The sequence below is a fragment of the Symphodus melops genome, assembly GCF_947650265.1.
Source record: "Symphodus melops genome assembly, chromosome: 2".
NCBI classification, from domain to species: Eukaryota; Metazoa; Chordata; class Actinopteri; order Labriformes; family Labridae; genus Symphodus; species Symphodus melops.
This window is the reverse complement of record NC_136692.1, coordinates 14,589,946-14,609,099: the sequence shown is the minus strand read 5'-3', so window position 1 is coordinate 14,609,099 and position 19,154 is coordinate 14,589,946. Positions and strand designations below refer to the sequence as shown.

The following is a 19,154-nucleotide window of genomic DNA, read 5'->3' as shown; positions in this document are numbered from 1 at the left end:
CCCAATGGTAACTAAACTTTCCTCACTAAATATTAAAAAGAAAGTAAAAAGAACCAACAGTATTTCAACTTACCTGTGGCGGTCATGACTTCCTGGTGTGAGCTGGTTGCCTGGCAACATAGCCCAGCGCTGGCTTTATTGCTAGTTTTAAAAAGGTGAGTTAAGGTTTTACCACATATGTGGATTTAAGTAAATACTTTAATTAACACAAGAGTTTTACACAAATAGAATTCTGTTACGTTTAATATAGAGGCCAACACGTTTTGTGGGCATTCTGTGTGCTAAGTTAACCTGATTAGGCGTGTTGCCTCTCAAGCTAACTTCATTGGGAAGTTATCTTAGAAGTTAGGCTACTAATTAAAAGAAAATCAGGAAGCCATTTTTTTTTTGGAGTCCTACGTTTTTTATTATTGTGCATTAACCTTAGGCGCTTAGTCATCTTTATGTAGGCCTACTTTTCTTTATTCTACTTTAGTATTGCAACAGCAGTATAACGAGACGAAAGCTGTTATAAATACCTGTTATTAGACAATTATTAGAGGTCGTGAAGCACTGTTCATCAGGCTGGTGATGTGTCTGAAACATTCACAATTGTCTTAAGGATTTTAGAGCACTAAATATATAGTGTAAAACGAAATGTATGTGGCCGACAATGCGTTTTTTAAAACTTTTGTTTCATCTTTCAGAAATGTTTACTGGGTGTACATTTGTGCACACTGGTCTTTATTGGTCACAAGGGGGCGCTGAAGATCTATGAGACCAAGCAGAGAAGAGTGAAATGGCGAAAACATAGATACATGGGGCAGTTTTCCTCAGATTGATACTCGTCTCTCACATATGTAGTTGGTGATGTTCAGAAGGCCTTTATTTTGTTTTTAACAACTCTTTGAAAATAAGAATATAATCTTTTGACAAAACTGTGACACCCATAATGTGGGAGCACAACCAGAGACAGCCACTTTTAAGTAATTTTAAGCCCATAAATGTTAGTAAATCACAAAATACTTAATCTACAGTATTTTCCTGAAACATGTTAAGTTGAGTCTTCCAAATCTCTCAGCTATGGGTAACCATGTTTCTTCAGGTGATGTTTGTTAAAGCTGATGGTTTAAAAAAAATATATAAATCCTGTCCGTTTTCATGCAGACTGGGCTAGGACTGCACTGAATTGACTTTGACAATTACAATAATAGGATAATTGCAATCTGTCACCATACAGTCCTTGTTAGCATATCAGAAAATAACCAATCCAAGCCAATCACCCCCCCCCCCCCCCCCCCCCCCCCCCCCCCCCCCACACACACACACACACACACACACACCCCAGATCTGCATAAACACACAACGCTCGGCCATGTAATTATAAATGAATTTCACGGAGTAAGGCTTTTAATGCAAATAATATGGATCTTCTTTTTCCTTCTCCTCTTTGACCAACAGGACTGAGTGTGCTAGTGTGTGTGTGCGTGTGTGTATTTGAGAGAGAGGATCCGATTGCAGCCAAGCTTTGTTTGACTAGCCTCCCCTCTCAAATGAGTTAATGGGATGGAAGTTATTTGCCACCCTGAGCTGACGGACCGAGGTCGAACAGAAGCGTTGAATTAAAAAAAAAAAAAAGGTGTCAATAAATGTGAGGAGACAAAGAAGGAACATACACCCTAGTGGGACAAAGACAGACAGATGGAGGGGGCAGGGGTAGCCTGATCTATGCGTGTGGGTGTGTGTGTGTGTTGTGGTCTGGTCCAGGACAGGGACCCCATCAGAGCAGGATCAGAGTGAGGAAATTGGAGGACAATGTCGGCAGAGGGGGTGAGGGGGACAATTTAAAGCGATCGGGGAGGCGGTGTCCCAGAGGTGCATAATTCACTCATTCATTAACTCAACCAAACAAGAGCCAATATTAATTAACTCATTCCTCGTGCCGAGGAGGCGCCCGGAGAAGCGCGTGCTTTGTTGTCAATTGGCAACAACGGTTCTTGGAAGTGAAGGCTTTAAAAGCAGCTGACAGACCAGAGGGTAACGGGGGTGTGAAACCTCCAGACGTCATGTTGAATCGTTTAAATGAAGATATTTTACCGGGAATTTTCCTACCCCACAATACTCGATCAGTTCTGTACATCAAAATACCTTTTCAGTACCTTTTTTTTGTGCTCAGTATTTTCTGCATTTACATGGATGCAGGTTTGTATTGTGTGTTTTACTTCAGAAAAAAAAGACTTCAGTAGCTGTTCTATATTTTAATCATAGAAATGCTCATCTTCATGGAGAGTCACTCTAAAAGTGCCTGTGTGTAACTCACTTAGAACTGGATTACAATGTGCACTCCAGGCTGGATTAGCAGACAAAGAGAACAACTGCCCCAGGGCCCCAGACCCAGAGGGGTCCCCCAATAGCCCCAGGGTCATTGTTTTGTGGGTGTCTTATGAAAGTGTTTCCTGGCACCAATACCTGCCTTTGGTCTGGTTTATAAAACTAAAACTGAAGCCTTGAAACTGCAACAGCACCCCTTTCCTATTTGTGTATACTCTTTAAGTTTTAAATATACAGGAATCTATCTTCATATCATGATTATTATTTTCATGACTAACTGAGGACGTCAGCTGATATTCAATCTGTGGTTCAAATAAATAACAAATAAGATTATCAGTTGATAAAACACACAAGCACAAGTCCTACATGACCAGGTCTGTCTGGATCAAAAGATGGATGTCTAACACCCTTCATTATATCATACTGAGCTTACCTGGTTTGTGTTTCTTATTCCTTTAGTATCTTTATTGGTTTTATATAAGGCCCTTGAAAACATTCTCATCCGTGTCTCTTCTGAGGTCATTTTACAGGAAGTGATGGTTTCTCTCCTCTCCAAGCTTTCACACTGATACTTGAACCCTTCTTCGTTAATGTGGCACAGAAACAACTTCATGAAGCGGTTTTTTAAGTTGCTGCTTAGGCAGTTGAAACTCTTGTGGCCAAAATATTGTATGACTTCTTTAATGTTTTTGAAGTGATCTCAGCACCACTTGTGTCTGCTTATAACTATAATAATAACAATAATAATAATAATAATAATAATAATAATAATGATAGTAAAGTCCTGCACCGATTCTCCAACTGATATAAAAGTGAATAAACAAATAAATAAATCTCCCTGACAATGGGAAACTCCTCTCTCTCTCTCTCTTCCACTCGGGGGCGCTCCCTCACTGATCCTCTCTCTGCTGTCAGGCCCTGCTAACTTTGATTAAGGTTTAAATTGGCTGAATTTAATGAACGTTGCCTAATTAGGCAGGATAACCGCTTTAATTGATAAGTAATTATCTGCCACAAATTGTTATTAATTTTCCAGCTCTGTCTTGTAGTGTGCTGACTGACTCTCTCTCTCTCTCTTTCTCTCCTCCCTCCCCTTCAACATTTTGTATTTATGTAAACAAGCAGTAGTAAACAATTAGGCATATGTTCGGATGGGATATTCCGCAGGGTATCACCAGGCTGTGTTTGGTGGACTGACAGTTTATCAGGAATTATTTCACTCACTGGCTGATATCTTTGAGCATTAATTGCTTAAACTGTCCCGTCACTTTGGCTGTGTGCCATCGGCTGCATGCTGTCATGACTGGGAGAAAAAAAAAAAGCAGCTGCAAGAAAAAAAATCACTTCATGAGATTGTTTCCCTAATAAAGACAAGAAAGAAATAATGAAAGCGTGAAAGACAAAGTGCTTCTATAATCTTCTAATACTAATGACATTGAAACCAGGGTATAGATTCAAAGGTTATAGCTTCAATGGTTTTTGTTTTTACGTTGCTTAGTGACATCAAGTAGTTAAACTTACCCACACATTACAACCTATATGTTAACGTGTATACAGTAGTGACATGTTAGCAGGCAGTAATCATCAGAAATCAAATACTGTCCAGATTTCATTACTGCACACTTAAAAATGAAACATACAGTATGATCAAAAGTCACTTTATAGACTATATATAGTCGTGTGCAGCACCACACTCTGTTTGTCCTGTCATTTGGATTGAACGTGTATATTTGCCTTAAATCATCTTCAGTTATGTGCATGTAAGCGTTTTAACATTATAATATATATTTCCTGAAAGCTTGGTCAAGGAAAGTTGATTTGCTTTGAAGCTTATACGCTGACAAAAACCTTGTTAAATTATGATTCGACTACAGCCTCCAACCCGATGGAAACAGCTGCCTTCACAGAATAAAGATTTTTAAAAAATTCAGAACAAGTACATCTATCTAACCTCTTTTTACACACTTTAAAAAAGAAGCTTTACGCCATAGACTAACGTGGAGTCTTAGTATAGGCGATAGAAACAGCTGGATAGGCTTTACATGGATGTGTCCAAACACTTATAGAAAGACTTCTACTTTCAAGTGAAACTGTGAGGACCCTGTTGATCTGAGAAATCAAAACATGAACCAAAGAAAACACCTTTGTTCTTTTTTTTTTTTCAGTTCACTGAGGCCGCTATGACTCAGTGTTTCATTAAAGTGATTTAAGTGAGATGCGCATGAACCTGCTTCCTATAATTAAAACATCTTTTCTCGTTTACAGAGCGGCTTAAAGCTAAGCCCTTTTGGGGGTTTGGGGGGGTGGTGACTTTCTCCTCCTTCCACTCCTCCACCGTTTCACTCCTGGCAGATGGTTTTGTTGGGCTCCAGTAGCCAGCCAGTTGCTGAGTGGACTGGTCCATTCTTCCTCTTCGCTCATCAGATCTGAGCATTTGTTTTAGCCCCCCCCCCCCCCCAGATGATCCACATGAAAAGCAGGAAAGTATTGATTTAGCTAAAATGTACAGTATATGCTAATACTCTTCAGCCTGTGCATAAAAAATGGCATCACCTTTCCTTAAATTATATCATTACTTTATTTAGAAAATATTAATTTGCATAGTGTATTTCCCTCAGGGGTAGGGGGGTTAATTAGGTTTATTTCCGTGCGGCTTGTGCTCAGAAAGCCAAGAAGGAAAGGGGAGGGGGTGGGCGGAAGAAAGGGGGAGAGGGTGTGTGTGTGTGTGTGTGTGTGTGGGGGGGGGGGGGGGGGGGGGGGGGGGGGTGTGTGTTCTGATTCACAGATAACAATTAAAATGGCATTTTAGACTCATTCGAGCATTGAATATTTTTTGGCATATTAGGCCCGTTTCAGTAAAAGGTGATAAGTCACTTTTAATTGAGATGGAGTTATTGCTCCTGAGGACGTTTGGCTTTTTTTCCCCACTCACTTTTTTTAAAATGAAAAAAAAAAAAAAGGGAATCTTTGACAGACTTTCAAAGCATCATGTTCTATAAGAGGGGAAATTAAGAAAATCACTTGAATCAATCAATTTGCATTCCCTCCCAATATTCTGTCAGAGACACGATTATGTTCATAATTAGATGGAGGGAGCGTTTAATTGTGTGGAGAGAAGGAGCTACAACGCTCTCGCCTGGAAATGGGTTCTCCTACTCGAAATGATCAAAGTGTTCATTATGTGTTGGGGAAAAAAGATTTGTGGGGGAAAAAACAAAACATCAATACATTTAATCCCGTCACTTTTAATTGGAATGGCATTCTTTTCCTGGTTTTAGGCTGCACAGAGCACACTGCAGGATCAAAAACCTCCCAACAATGAATTTAGATTAGACTCTTAATTATCAACCAATCGCCTAAATAATGACTGACTTCCTCTCAGATAGTTAAAAATTAACTTGTTCATAGTAATTGAGTAATTAGCTCTCCGCTGCTTCACCTTAGTTTGCTAATTAAAAAATAACTATGACTTGAATCCTCCTCTCAAGAGGCCCTTTGAGGGTTTTGTGGCTCAGAAGAGATTCTCATTGTGTTCTGTAACCTATATGGACAGAGATTTGATTTTTGTCCATGAGACAGGTTGAGCAAATATAAATATAATGTAAGCACCAGAGCAGCTTGTTGTGAGTGGTGAGGCCTGTTTTTTCCCCCATGTCCTCTGTGGAGCTGCTGAACATGCATCCCATAGGGTAAGTATGATAACCTTTGCTACCTTTCTGGGCGCATACAGTACACAGAATTTTCTTAAGAACACACCTGAAATTAAGTCTGAAGTCAGCATAAAAACAAATTGAATTATGCCTTAAACATATACCCCCAAGCCTTCTAAATTAACCTTGGTTTGAAATAATAGAGGTTAAAAACATTTTATTTGATCACCTTGCTAATATGTGGCTATTTTCACCGTGGTGGTGTTGATGGTCTATAATTAGGTGGGAGCTGCACTGTGTGATGTTTCTGGATCGGCAGGAGAACTGGACCCTCCTTCAGTTCCCAAGGTTGAAGTCCATTTCAACAACAAATGTAGCCTCAAACTGGTCCAGTGGAGCTGCTCAGCATTCCCAAGTGTGAGACAAACATACTTAACCACGGTGGACTGCTTAGGTTCTTGATGTGGGACATAACGGGAGAATAACTGATCGCTCATTATGGCCTCGCTCTGGCATTGTCATTTTTCGCTATAGCAATGTTAACCTGTGAATGTTTAGCTGGTTTTCTGTACAACCAGCTGGCCCTGATTGACATCATGTTAAAGTACTTATTGACTAACTTTTTTTTCCCTAATCCATGGGTTCAGGATGAAAGATCAGGGATTATGAAAGTTATTTAGATTCATTCCACCAGGATCACTGCTGTGCCAACAATAATCATAATCCATCCAGTAGTTGGGCAGATTTTATTTAGACCCCAAAATTAAAACCTTGTTTCATGTTGGACCCAGAGGAGAGGTCAGAGGAGAACCAACTTTTTGGGTTGTAACTAATTTGGACTTTGACTTTCCTAAGAATATATCATGGCTTTGTGCAACACAATGTGACGCTTGCTGTTCTCTTGCACAGTGCAGATGGTCAAACACTTTCAACTTGGACGCTCATGCCGTCACCTCTGGGCGTCCAATAGCAGGTTAGATCAGATCACAACAAACTGGTGTCTCTCTTTCCCAAGCTCTAGTATTACAAAAAAATGTCTGGGTGAACCAGGTCTGTTTTAAACAGCAGCTGAAATGTGAGTTGTGCTTGTTAAGAGCTCATTATGGAGCTGCTATCCTAAACCGTTTCCCCAATGTTTCGGTCACCTAGCAACTTGCTCTGCTGATTTGACCGCCGGCTAGCGCAGTGCCCATCGTGTCATATCTGAAAGGCCCTTTTAAACTGAGAATACTTCACTTGGAATTTGAATTCAATCCTGCTTTTATTTTGAAATAAAGTAAGGACTTCCTGGTAGATTGATCAACTTAACTTAACCGCGGACAATGTACTCGTTACGGACAGAGCTCAACGAAAACAGCAAAAAGGAACAATAAAAAAGTGAAATGTTTGATGTCATGACGTGGATATCACTTTTGACTGCTGAGCTCCCTGTCAGACTGGGCCTCTCTTTGAAGGTTTTGTATGCTTTCCCCATGCAGGTTCTTTCTGGGTACTCTGGCTTCCTTCCACAGTTCAAAGACATGCTGGTTAGGTCAATTGGTAACTCTAAAATTGCCCGTAGGTGTGAACGTGAGTGTGACTGGTTGTCTCTCTTTCCTGCGATTGACTGGCGAGCAGTCCAGGGTGTAACCCGCCTCTCGCCCAATGACAGCTGGGATGGATGAAAACTAAGCTATCTTCAAAATATAGGTTGTAATGAGTGGGGTAAGCTGCTGCAAACACCATTTTAATATGACTTTAGTGACCCCTTCAGGTTGCTTTAATTACTGACATATTGTATATATATTCCCAAGAGGACCTCTGGAAATGTAGTTTTTTGTTTTTTTTGCATTCATCTGTATGTCGATGTATGAACATGCTACAGGACTCAGGCATTTCAAATGATTTGATGAAGAAAACTTTTCTGGATTTCTCTCTTAATTTGACAGTATAAGGTGACAATGCATCCTGTCTTTGTTTGTGTTTACTCTATATCTCCACGATGCTTCTAATATGTATCTAAACTCAAAATATTTAGCATCTGGAGAAAGGTTACCTCAGATCTTATAGCAGAAACAGCCTTTGGAGGAGACATTTTGTCATGTTTTGCCTCTTTTTGTCCTTTCAGCACTGGATCGGTTGTGTCGCCTGCACAGAGAGATGAGAGAGGGGAGGAAGGCTGGAGGGGAGTGCACACCAAACCAGGGCCTGTGTGTGAGTCGCCCATCTTATTATCAAATTAATTAAAGCTAGCATCTGACAATGTCACTCGTGCCCAGCAAAAAAAAAAAAAAAAAAAAGGAGGAGGAAGGAAGAAAAGCGAATTTAAATGCTGCAGTCTCTTAGGACCTCATGTCAAGGGCTGCTTTTCATCGAGCGCTGCATGTGTTTGGCTCGCACAGCCACTGGGAAAGTGGAGAAAAGGGGGGGGGGGGTCTTTATATAAAAAAAAGAGCTTTTATAAGCAAATGACAAGAAGGCGTTGGGTTTTTGATGTTCAAAAATGGCAGCAGGAAAATAAATACACATCAGAAAGAGCAGCAAAGAAATAAAAAGGGTATAGAGGGAGCAGCAGAGCGATATAGAGACGGGGTGACATCAAAAGCGCCCCTCAAGCTGTTTAAAGTTGCACTAAGATTGGGGAACGGGGGTTTATAACAGCCCGACGAACAGCCCACATTAAAGAGTCCATTTAAAAACGAGACATTGAAATGCAGAAAGCCTGCTCGTGTGTGGACTCAGGGTCAAGTAACCGAGGGATTATATGGTTCTTCATAATAATATTAATTAAACAATTTACATGCTAATAAGGTAACAATTATCGGAGCTTCTGGTGAAAGATTCAGGTTATTACAACACGCCAATCCCAGGGCTACGGGTCACAGGCAGAACAGCAGAGAGAAATCTCAACTCAAATTAACATTCTGTCAGCTCCAGAAATTGGATAAATAAAGTCGAATTAATTCACAGTAATGGAAGAGGGAGGAGGGAGCCACTTATTCAACCAGTTCTGATTACCATTCAGTATTCAGCAGCACGCGGGTGGCGCTCTGTCAAGAAATTTAACACAAAATGAAGCAGTCACCGCCTCGGGCAAGATTTGGCCCCTGCGACACCATTTACAATTTATATGTATAATCTTTCCCTCCCTCTCTGCCTCCACCGCCTCCCAAAAGATGTCCACCTGGACACCCTGCTTGCTCCTGGCCTGTGCCGTGATTGTACATTTCTGAACCTTTCCTTTTTGAACGCACACTTCAGCTCGAGCACCATTTCCCCTGCATTAGACAAGACCCTTAACTCAATAGGAGAACTTGAAATTTTAATTTTAATAGCTTCTCTTTTTTTTCTCTCTCTCTCGGACAGACAGGCACAACATATTGCTCAGAATGTCAACATGCTGTATTCAATTTAACCCAAAAGACTCTTTTGGTCATTGAAAATGTTTTGGGTCTTTTATATAATATTATTCCACACAGACTCAGACTCATTGACTCTAATGATTCCCTTCTTTCTCCTTTGGCTACACAGTTAAGAGGAATTTTGAGCTTTTTATGTTTAGTCGTTTCAGTGATCCCCTGAATCTGTTAGAAAGGGAAAGTCTCTTTCATTCTGGTGGACCAAAGTGGAAACATGTTTTAAAAATAACACACAATAGCCAATGATGGGAGAAGAGATCGTACATAGATAAACCCTGACACTTGAACGAGAGATGCTCCGATGTGAAAATCAAGCCGATACCGAGGATTAAAATAACTTTTGGTTGATTGCAGGTTCAGATAAAGATATTAATGAATTATTTAGTTTTAGTGATTGGTGACTCACAGGTGAGACAGCTGAATGAAAAAAAAAATCATTAGTAAGCCAAGTTTATTTCTATCAAGAACAGAGGTCACAAAGTGCTTCACAATTATAAAAAAAAATAGCATGTTAAGATTGATACGACACATCAGATAAACACTGACTAATGACATTATGCCATTTTGTTTGCTAACGTGTGGATGTCTGTCAACAGGACTGATATCGGCTGAAACCGATGCATGGGTGCATCCCTAAATAGCACCTACGACCTGACCCTATGTGAGTATCGGTTCAGGACCATGTTGAAGCTAAATCAAAGTGCGAGTCAGGACCTTGCCTATTATTGAAGATCCCAAGTCTAGTTATTGTTATGTGTTAACGGTGTAGGTCTTAACAGGCTTGTAATTAGCACGGATCAAGAAAAAAACGGGCGAACACTCGTCTGACATTTTGTGAAGATTTGACTGACAATGGATTAGATAACAAGAAACAAATACATTTGAGGACATTGTTGCGGAGTAGTGGAAGAAAGATAAAGCCTTTGTCTGGGGCTCTGTACTCGTTGCAGTAAAATAAAATACTTTCCAAGATGTTTTAAGGATTGTGTACCTCCATGTAGACCGCCGGACCGCTGTAGTCAAGACATTTTGATTCTGTTCGAAAAAGTACCACGGACAACCCCAAATATGTAAGTCAAACTCAAAAGAATGTTTTGCAAGTTCAGACTGCAGAGATTGTCATGCAACAGTGAACGTGCTGTGAAGAATGTAATACATTCTTTTAAATAATGGTGACATCACTGAAAGGCGGCATATAGGATGGAACTGAAACCATGGTGCGTCAGTCCCGCTTGCTCTCAATGAAACAGTCTCCTTCCACATAGCTCCCAACACAACCAAAGCATGTCGTGGGACTCAACTCTTTAAGTCGTTTTCCCATGTTCTGGAAGAAGTGAGGCTCCACGGACTCCACCTGAAGCCTTGCTGTTCTGTTGTTTATCACATGTAATGCTTTAGAAATGTTTAGTGCCAATTAGCTCATAGTCGTAGCTAATTGACAGTAGCATTTATGGTGAACATCGTCTCTTCCGTACCGAGACTAAACGTCAGGATTTTAGCAGGCAATGTATTTAGCACTTAGCCTATGGCCTCAGAGAGCAGCAAGTGAGGCTGTGGACACTTTTGCATGAACTCTGCTTTCCAAAGGAAAACTGAAATGTCTAATGAAAATGAGAAATGTCTGTGCGATTGTTCGCGGTCCCTGTGGGTTGCAGAGGTTCACAGATGAGCAAAGACGCACACCTCTTTAATCTGAATCTGTGTTTGGGAGCTGCACAACAAGTCAGCTGATCCGTTGATTTATATTCTGTTGGGAGATGGCTTGATAAAGGAAAGTAATGTACCAAATACAAGTTTAAAGAACATAACTGAACGTATCTGAGCAGCCAGCCGAGACATGATATTTCCAGCTTTACTCTTGATGAAGGGAAACCTCTTTGATTAAAAAAAAAAGAATACATGGATACTAACTGTATGCTCATTTGCTTCAGGTGTTTCTTCAGTTACTCCAGTGACCTCTTTACGTGAGCTTACACTCTTAAAGGCAGCATATTTAGATTTGTTTCCTACCTGAATGTTCTCTTAGAAGAGCCATAACAGCCACACAATCAACTCTATTATCTTTGTTTTTGAATCCAAAAGGCCCAAGGTTTCCTTGCCTTGTAATATAAACATTAACACTTTTAGCAATCTGGATACTTTGACCCCATGGTATCATCACACTCTATCCTTAAGTGTTCTTCAAATGGACCCTCAACTCTCTAATGTGTGATTTTGTCTCCGTTCTCTGAGATTATTATGTAGGCACTTTTTTATAAGAGTCTCCTTTTAAGTAGAGCATGAAACAATGTCAGCAAAAAGAAGTCAGAATCCTGGTTGTTTTGTTTTATGCTAAACAACTACAATTCCCAAAGCGTACAGCAATGATCGTGGTGGACTTCCAGTAACACCACCTGGGCCCTCTGCCTCTATCGTGCTTGTATTATTCTGTTGCTTTTCACCAGCCGCTGAGACTCTGTGCCTTCAAAGGCCATTATGTGTTTGATTTTACACAAAGGAGATCCTCATTTACAGAAGTGCAGGACTTGAAAGAAGACAATCTGAGCAAAATTAAATTTGGTTTAATCTGAAGTGCTTCTATTAAATGTTGAGAAAACTGACACACGTGTTTCTGAACTTCAGTCAATTACAACAGAACATGGAGCTTATGAGGCAGTCAGTGCGAAAATTAAAGTCTGTTTGCATTCCCAACCTTGACTAAACAGTGTGTAGGTTAATTTAATGCAATGATAAAAATGAGGAATCCCTTTTTCCAGGTACTGTATTTGTGAATAAACAATAGGGTGTGAATAAAGTCATAATTATATGTATAATAATATTATAGATCTATTGTTTATGAAAGAAGTGGAGCTGTAAAGATAAAACACCAAGACCAGAAATATGTATTATTCCCAGAGGTTTTATACATTTAGGGTCCCTACATTTGATTCTAAGCTCTTGTTTTCTTACATAATAGTAATGCCTAATTGTAATTTTCTCAGAAAAGAAAATATTAGCAGGTTCAAAAGTGATTCAAATAAAGCTTAATTTGCATTTTGTAGTCATTGTACCCTAGAAACATAGGTTTATCAGCATTTCCTGTATCGGATGTGTCATTACCATCTCTATTTGTGGAAACATTGAACAATGCATTAGTTGTATTTAAAGAGAACCCCGCTTCTCTTTAGGCTAAGTGTTTAAGTAGGCCTTCACCAGTAGTTATACTTGGTCCAGTAAGCATGTGATGAGTGAAAGCTGCAGAGCAAATACGGAAGACCTTTGGGTGGAACTTAAAAAAGCAATGAACCACACTTGCAATTTAACCACATTTTTACATGTGGTCCATTGCACTCTTGTGTTGAAAATAAATGTAATGTTATCAAGTTCATTTAAAGATTCCAAGACCCGTGTCCTATATTTTTATTTTCAAAATTGACTAGTTCTAAAAATAAGAAAAATGCACTGAATCCAAACAGTGAAGAGCCCCATGTTTTAAACTCTTGTCAGGATATGCACATTTAAGTCTGAATGGAGGCTGCACTGCACGTGCTGTATTGAATTCTTGGAGACGTCACATCGTGTACAACCCACTCGGTTCGTCATTTACAACCAAACATGATGTAAGCTGTTCAGGGGGAAATCGAGATAAAGATGCGGAGTTTGGCTGTGGTTGGACGGCTCATACAGTAAATGCGCGTGTGTTTGTGTGTGTGTGTGTGTGTGTGTGTGTGTGTGTGCGTGTGTGTGCGTGTGTGTGTGTAGTGCGTGTGTGTGTGTGTGCGTGTGTGTGTAGTGCGTGTGTGTCTGGGAGATGGAGAGAGGCTTGTAGTTTAAAATGCGTTGTGACAGCTCAGGAAAGGGGGGATGATAAAGGCACTGTTATTGGATCAATCTGGCCCTGAATGCCCCTGTTTAACACTTCGAAACACGCACGCACGCACTTACACACGCACACAGACACGCACACACACTCAAGAAGCATGACGCACGAACAGAGAAAATGCACTTAAAGGTATAGGATACGAAGAAAGTACAATTAAGGCTATAACTGGATGAATTCACAAAAGGGAAAATTAACAAAAAAAATCAGACCTTTTATATTTCTGCTTGTTTAATGAATCGGCACATCAATCGCGTGCAAATTCCACTCGCTGATTTTGCCTCACCCTCATTGTTTTGACAGGGCTGAATTAGCCTAAAGGAGCGCGCCAGGTGTAATTAGCGATCGATTCGGAAAAAAAGGAAAACACACACACTACTCTCTCTATCTCTCTCTTTATTTATTTTTTTCTGTTCTCTGCCTTCTCCATTAACCGCGTCTGTGACGTCACAAAGCGATTAACGTTTCTTATTGGTCCCGCGAGCAGATGGAGGAGTCCTAATGAGCTGGCTCGTGGAGAGAAAGAGCAGGCTTGACACCTCGGCTGGACCGTAAACGTGAATATAGGCTACCTCGCGCAGCCAGGACTCATCCGCCTATCAGACCGAACCGTGGCCGCGGGAGACGGCCGTCTGCCTCCGGGTTCCCCTTCTCTTCCCCTCCGCCTTCACCTTCTCCTCCTCTTCCTCCCTGACTTTTTTTTCTGACTGCATGTTCAGCCACACTGCCTCCCTCTGCATCTTCACTTTGGCCCCGCCGCAGCCCGGGCGAGCATGGACAGTCGAGTCCTCGAGCATCCTCACGCCCAGTTCGGAGGCTCCTTGGGCGGGCTGGTCGGCTTCCCATACCCGCTCGGCCCCCATCACCACCACCACCACCACCACCAGCACGTCTACGAGCTCACCAGCGGGCACCAGCTGCAGTCTGCGGCCGCTGTCCCCTTCTCTATAGACGGATTACTTAACGGCTCGTGCTCTGCCTCTGTGGTCAACTCCAGCCCACTGCTCTCACCAGACAGCCAGCAGTTCAAACTCTCAGGTAGGCTGAACAATCATTTTTTTGTCTAACGTCTGAAAAATAGTCTAGATCAGCTGGAAAATAGTACATTATGATACCAAGTGTAATGCAAGCAGCTTAATTAATGGGGAGCAAGGGAATTTTAAGTTATTTAATTAAGGGCACATTTTTACAATTTTATGGCTGTTTTTTGAACGACAGTCTGTGGTAAAAGAATTCATTGTTTAAAAGTTTGGTAGCTAAATTGATTTATTGAGAAGAAAATTAATTTTAAGCGAAATGATCATTTTAACTATGTTACTTAAAACAAAGCACTGGAGGTTTCAATAAAGAAGCACCTTGTGTGTAATCTTAATTTAAATGATTTACTGATTCTTTCGGATTAGTTACAATGTTTTGTTCCCGGTTATTTGGTATGTTTAAAATAGAAAATATGTATGCATGATTCTTCAAGGCCCTAGTTTAATGACATTTTAGCTTAAGATAGCCTATCACAAATTGTAGAACAAATCAGTGAAACAAAGGTAGGCATATTGGTCAGTTAGATAATTAACTGTGCTAAAGCCAATTCTGCCGTGACACTCTCTTATCTCTCTCTCACACACAAACACAAATACACACATACACACTTCGACAGATTCAGGGGACCTGGATAAGGACAGTCCCGGTTGTAAACGGAGACGCACGAGGACGAATTTTACCGGGTGGCAGCTGGAGGAGCTCGAGAAGGCTTTCAACGAGAGTCACTATCCGGATGTGTTCATGCGTGAGGCGCTCGCGCTCAGGCTTGACCTCGTGGAGTCCAGGGTTCAGGTAGGCCTAAATCTATACAAAATAATATTTAAAGTAAATTATTTCCTCAGCTGTTGGGAGTAAAATGCAGCTTTAAATTTTTTCGATATTTTAGAAATAGAAACTTTAATATTTGTATCCATATTTCAGATGTATAGAAATACACAGGGTTGTTTTTGTGTGGTGATGACCCTTGGAGACCTGTCCCAGTGCACTGACATCGCTATTTGTCAATTATCAAAGCATCAATAAAGGCTCTTTTGAATTATGCATGGAGCCAACCTATTGATTTATAGGTTAATAAAAACAAGGCTATTTACTAAACCAAGGAGTGAAAATGATAACGAGTAGACAATTCTTTATTATCAAATTAATGATATAAATTGTATGCTTATGTTCTGAATATTTTTTTTTACTTTTAGGTGCTACAGCACAAGATAAAGCATAAGATATTATTCTTACTAACGTAGAATTAATCATCCCTTCATCATTATTATGCTTAAAGAAATGCATTAATATTTTTACTAGCCTTCTAATTGCTTAAGATGCTTTTGTAGTGGAATAGTAGAATTAAATCAATAACAGTTATGATGATAAAGGCCCTATTGTAACTTATGATCCTGTTGTTGTTGTTTTTTATCTGAAAAATGGATGTAAAGCTAAGCATGACAAATCAATCTTTAACATAGGCCTATTAATAGATTGACTTTGTTTGATAATTATTTATTTAAAAATAATAACATAATAGACATATCGAGTTTCAGCCCATTTGTTAAGTGTGTTAAAGCAGCTGTTTCTGTTTAAGATAGTCTGTGTAATTTAAGATATGTATTCTAAATGATCCACATGCTCGTCTCATGCCTGGCTGCCTGCCGTGAAGGCGCCACAGACGCTTCTGTATGTTGTTTGGGGATTTCGCTCCTAAACCTCAGATTATTGTTCCCTCAAGCTGCTTAACGCTCCTTTATCAGCGGGTTTGCGGGGGAAAGATATAACCAACATTAACAATTCATAAGAAGCTTCTTTTGTCGCACATGGTGTTGCTGTCCCGTCCGCATTATTCAATGTTCGTCGATCCTCCTGCTGCATGCTAAACTCCTGCCGTTATCAACGCCCAACATGCGGCCCTGAGCGCACCCAAAGGCCGGGCACGAGTGCTCTCAGGCGGGGGAAGCTCCCTCTGTTGGCTCGGTTTTAAGCCCCATAAGAGCGCTGTTCTGGGTGTGAAAGGATACACATGCGGGATATGGCTGAAGCTACGGTGCAATTACAGATAATTGGCGGACAGACTCATTGGTAATTAACACCAGCACATGTGTGCATCTGCTGCTCCACCTTTGTGACCTCTTAACCTACACTTCTCTTTAGACTATGTGTTTAGATCTGCAGTAAAAACAAACTCAGACAGGCAGGGAAGACAAAGGCTCAATTGTAACAGGGCTTTGTGGAATTTGTTTGGATTTGTGAGGCAATATGATTTTGTCCTTAGCCTCTGATAGCCTTTCATCTATTACATTCATTTATTATCATGAGTGGGAGCTCTGTTTTTCTCTGCAGTTACTAATCAGTGGCTGACACCTCTAATATGCTTCTATAATTTAACTTTCTCCAAGAATCACAAGCTTCATGAAGGAGATGAATAAACAGAGATGTCATCATCCAAGTATAAATAAATGTAATCAAAAATGATTTCATAATTGGCTTCGGACATTATTGTCTACTTAGAGGTGGTATAATGGGATGTTCAACTTTGGGATAGAAGAGTGTGCTGATAAGTCAACACATAAAGTTATGTATTAAGTTGTATCATCTCATTTCCCAACTAACTATACAACTGACAATTATTCTGAATTTTGATTAAGTGCTATTCTTTTATGGTCATAAAGACAGCTATTTGTGAAAAAAAAAATCCCAAGGCTCTCAGTGATGTTGATAATAAGCGGTTTATTCTCCAAAAACTGAAAAAGTAAATTACAGTGATAGAAGCTATTTTTTCTAGTTTTCATTTTCATGGAAAATATTCAAAATAATTTAAATGATTAACAAAGTTGATAAGGATTACTCTTTTGCTACCAACACAGCCATTAACCATATTTTTTATGCAGGAAAACTGACAAATTGCAAAAAAAATTCAAATATTCTAAACAAACACTTGGCATTTAGCAGATTTAGACATAAAGAGGGCGTAACAGTTTAACTGTTGTGTGATTTTTCATTCTGTTTATGGGTCTGTTTAACGTTTTTGTATGTTTGTGTTTTCACAGGTCTGGTTCCAGAACCGCCGTGCCAAATGGAGAAAAAAGGAGAACACAAAGAAAGGTCCTGGGCGGCCTGCTCACAATTCCCACCCGACCACGTGCAGCGGCGAGCCCATGGACCCTGAGGAGATTCGACGCAGGGATCAGGAGCGGGCCGAGAAGAAGAAACGCAAACAGGAGAGGAAGCTGCTGAAGTCCCAAAACAAACTCCTCACAGGGGACAGCTTTCACACGCCTGGAGGCTCCGAGAGCGACAGTGGCGTCTCGCAGTTCAACGACAGCGATCAGCAGTCGTCGAGCGTAAGCGAGACTATTCACATTGAAATGCCAGCAATTAAGGGTGCAGGTGGACACCTGCTGGAATCCAGCTGTGACCAAACACACCACAACTTCAGCCAACTACAAAACCATCAAAACCAAAGAACTGCAGGAGAGTCGGAGCAGGTTTCTCCATGCAGCACGCAAAGCTCCAGCCCTGGAGGCCCGAGGTCCTCTACCCTGCAGAAACGTAACCCTTTCAGCGTGGAGAGCCTCCTCTCTGACACAATGCCGAGACGTAAACCTCTGCTAGACTTCCCCTCACTCCCCAGTCAGAGAACTCTAGTGGGGAAAGGTCACTTTCTGCTTTACCCCATTACCCATCAGCCCTTGGGTTTTCTAGTGCCCCAAACTGCCCTTAAGGCCCCACAGAGTCAGGACAGGCTGGGACAGAGGTGTGTGCCGAGCGAAGGCAGCCCAGCTCCCTCTGACCTCTCTGGCTTTGCCTCTAAGCCTCTAAATTTGGATCATACAGAGCAGAGCATACAGAATCACAACACTCGCATAAGCAATAGAGAGAAAGGAGCAGATGTGGAAGAGTGTGGAGGTAGATTCTCTGTTTCTCCTCCGCCAAACAGTGCATCTCCGGACATGCTGAGCTCCTCACAGTCCAGAGACGTTCGCGTGGAGACGAGACTGAAAGTTCAGACTAACGGCTGCCAATCCTCCGAGCTAAAAGAGAAGAGTACAAGAGAGGAGCGAGTGTCTCCAGACCTCTCCGAGCGTCTCGAGGAAAACACAGACTGTCAAGAAACACCCGGAACAGATGGAGAGGATGTCGATATGGACTAACACTTTGCAAGGAGCAAACATAAACAAAGGACCAGGAACATGGCTTCGACTATAGTCAAACATTCCCAAAGCTCTGCTGAGACATTTGAAAACATATCAGGAAACAGGAGACTTAATTCTCATCTATTTTTTAATCATGATGTGTGATCAATCCAGATGGTCGCAGACAGAAAAACTGTGGCTGTCCTCGTACAAACACCTTTTAGAAGCAGGTTCTTTCACTCTTTTTTGATGAATAACTTGTAAGAAAAAGTCTGCTACAATAAACATCTCACACAACAAAACTCCTCAGATATTGTAAAAATGAGAACATATTTATATGTACACATTTTGATAAATAAAGTTATTGTTTAAATTGAATCCCTGTCTTCCAGGAGCATATTAGAGGGGGACTAGGTGATAAAAGATAGAGGTTTCTGTGTAGTGAACCTTGGATCATGCTGCTGGAGTTTTGTCATGTTGCAGCAGATAAATCCTCTTTTTCCTGTGTGTAGTGAGCAGGAGCTGCAGCTTTAAGTCCGTCTGGCTGTTTGTATTTATTGCTTTAACAAATTTATTCATTTGAAAGGCCGAGCTGGAATGAGGTTAGTGGCCGCGGGCTATAGGACCCTGCGCCTCCTGCTGAGTTTTGATATGAAAGTAATTATTTTCCCACTGGCTGCCGCGCGGGTCTCGAGGCAGTTTTTTCCCCTCCTTCCAGCCCAAAGGGTTATTAGACATTACCGATTTCTAGTGATATGGAATCACATAAACTTCCTAC

General features: G+C 40.9%; 1 protein-coding gene and 1 long non-coding RNA gene across 9 annotated transcripts; one reads left to right on the top strand and one right to left on the bottom strand.

Annotated features, from left to right (window-relative positions):
* The first annotated feature begins 8 nt into the window (after positions 1-8).
* Positions 9-18,754, top strand: LOC306819724 (homeobox protein unc-4 homolog). Of its 8 annotated transcripts, none has more exons than XM_079337234.1 (5): positions 9-155; positions 8,068-8,149; positions 13,937-14,255; positions 14,872-15,047; positions 17,291-18,754. In XM_079337234.1, the coding sequence occupies exons 1-5, from the start codon at positions 85-87 to the stop codon at positions 18,392-18,394; spliced, it is 1,752 nt and encodes a 583-aa protein (XP_079193360.1). In that variant the 5' UTR covers positions 9-84; the 3' UTR covers positions 18,395-18,754. The 8 variants fall into 8 exon arrangements, with proteins under 8 accessions (XP_079193360.1, XP_079193361.1, XP_079193359.1 ...); XM_079337235.1 differs by having other exon boundaries at positions 91-155; positions 8,068-8,153; XM_079337233.1 differs by lacking the exon at positions 9-155 and adding an exon at positions 7,114-7,529 and having other exon boundaries at positions 8,068-8,153.
* LOC306819727 lies at positions 5,096-7,168 on the bottom strand. The gene is made up of 3 exons (XR_013778602.1): positions 7,083-7,168; positions 6,952-7,028; positions 5,096-6,774 (listed from the first exon to the last, which is right to left on the bottom strand). It is a non-coding gene; the product is annotated as an uncharacterized lncRNA (long non-coding RNA).
* Positions 18,755-19,154: the final 400 nt, after the last annotated feature.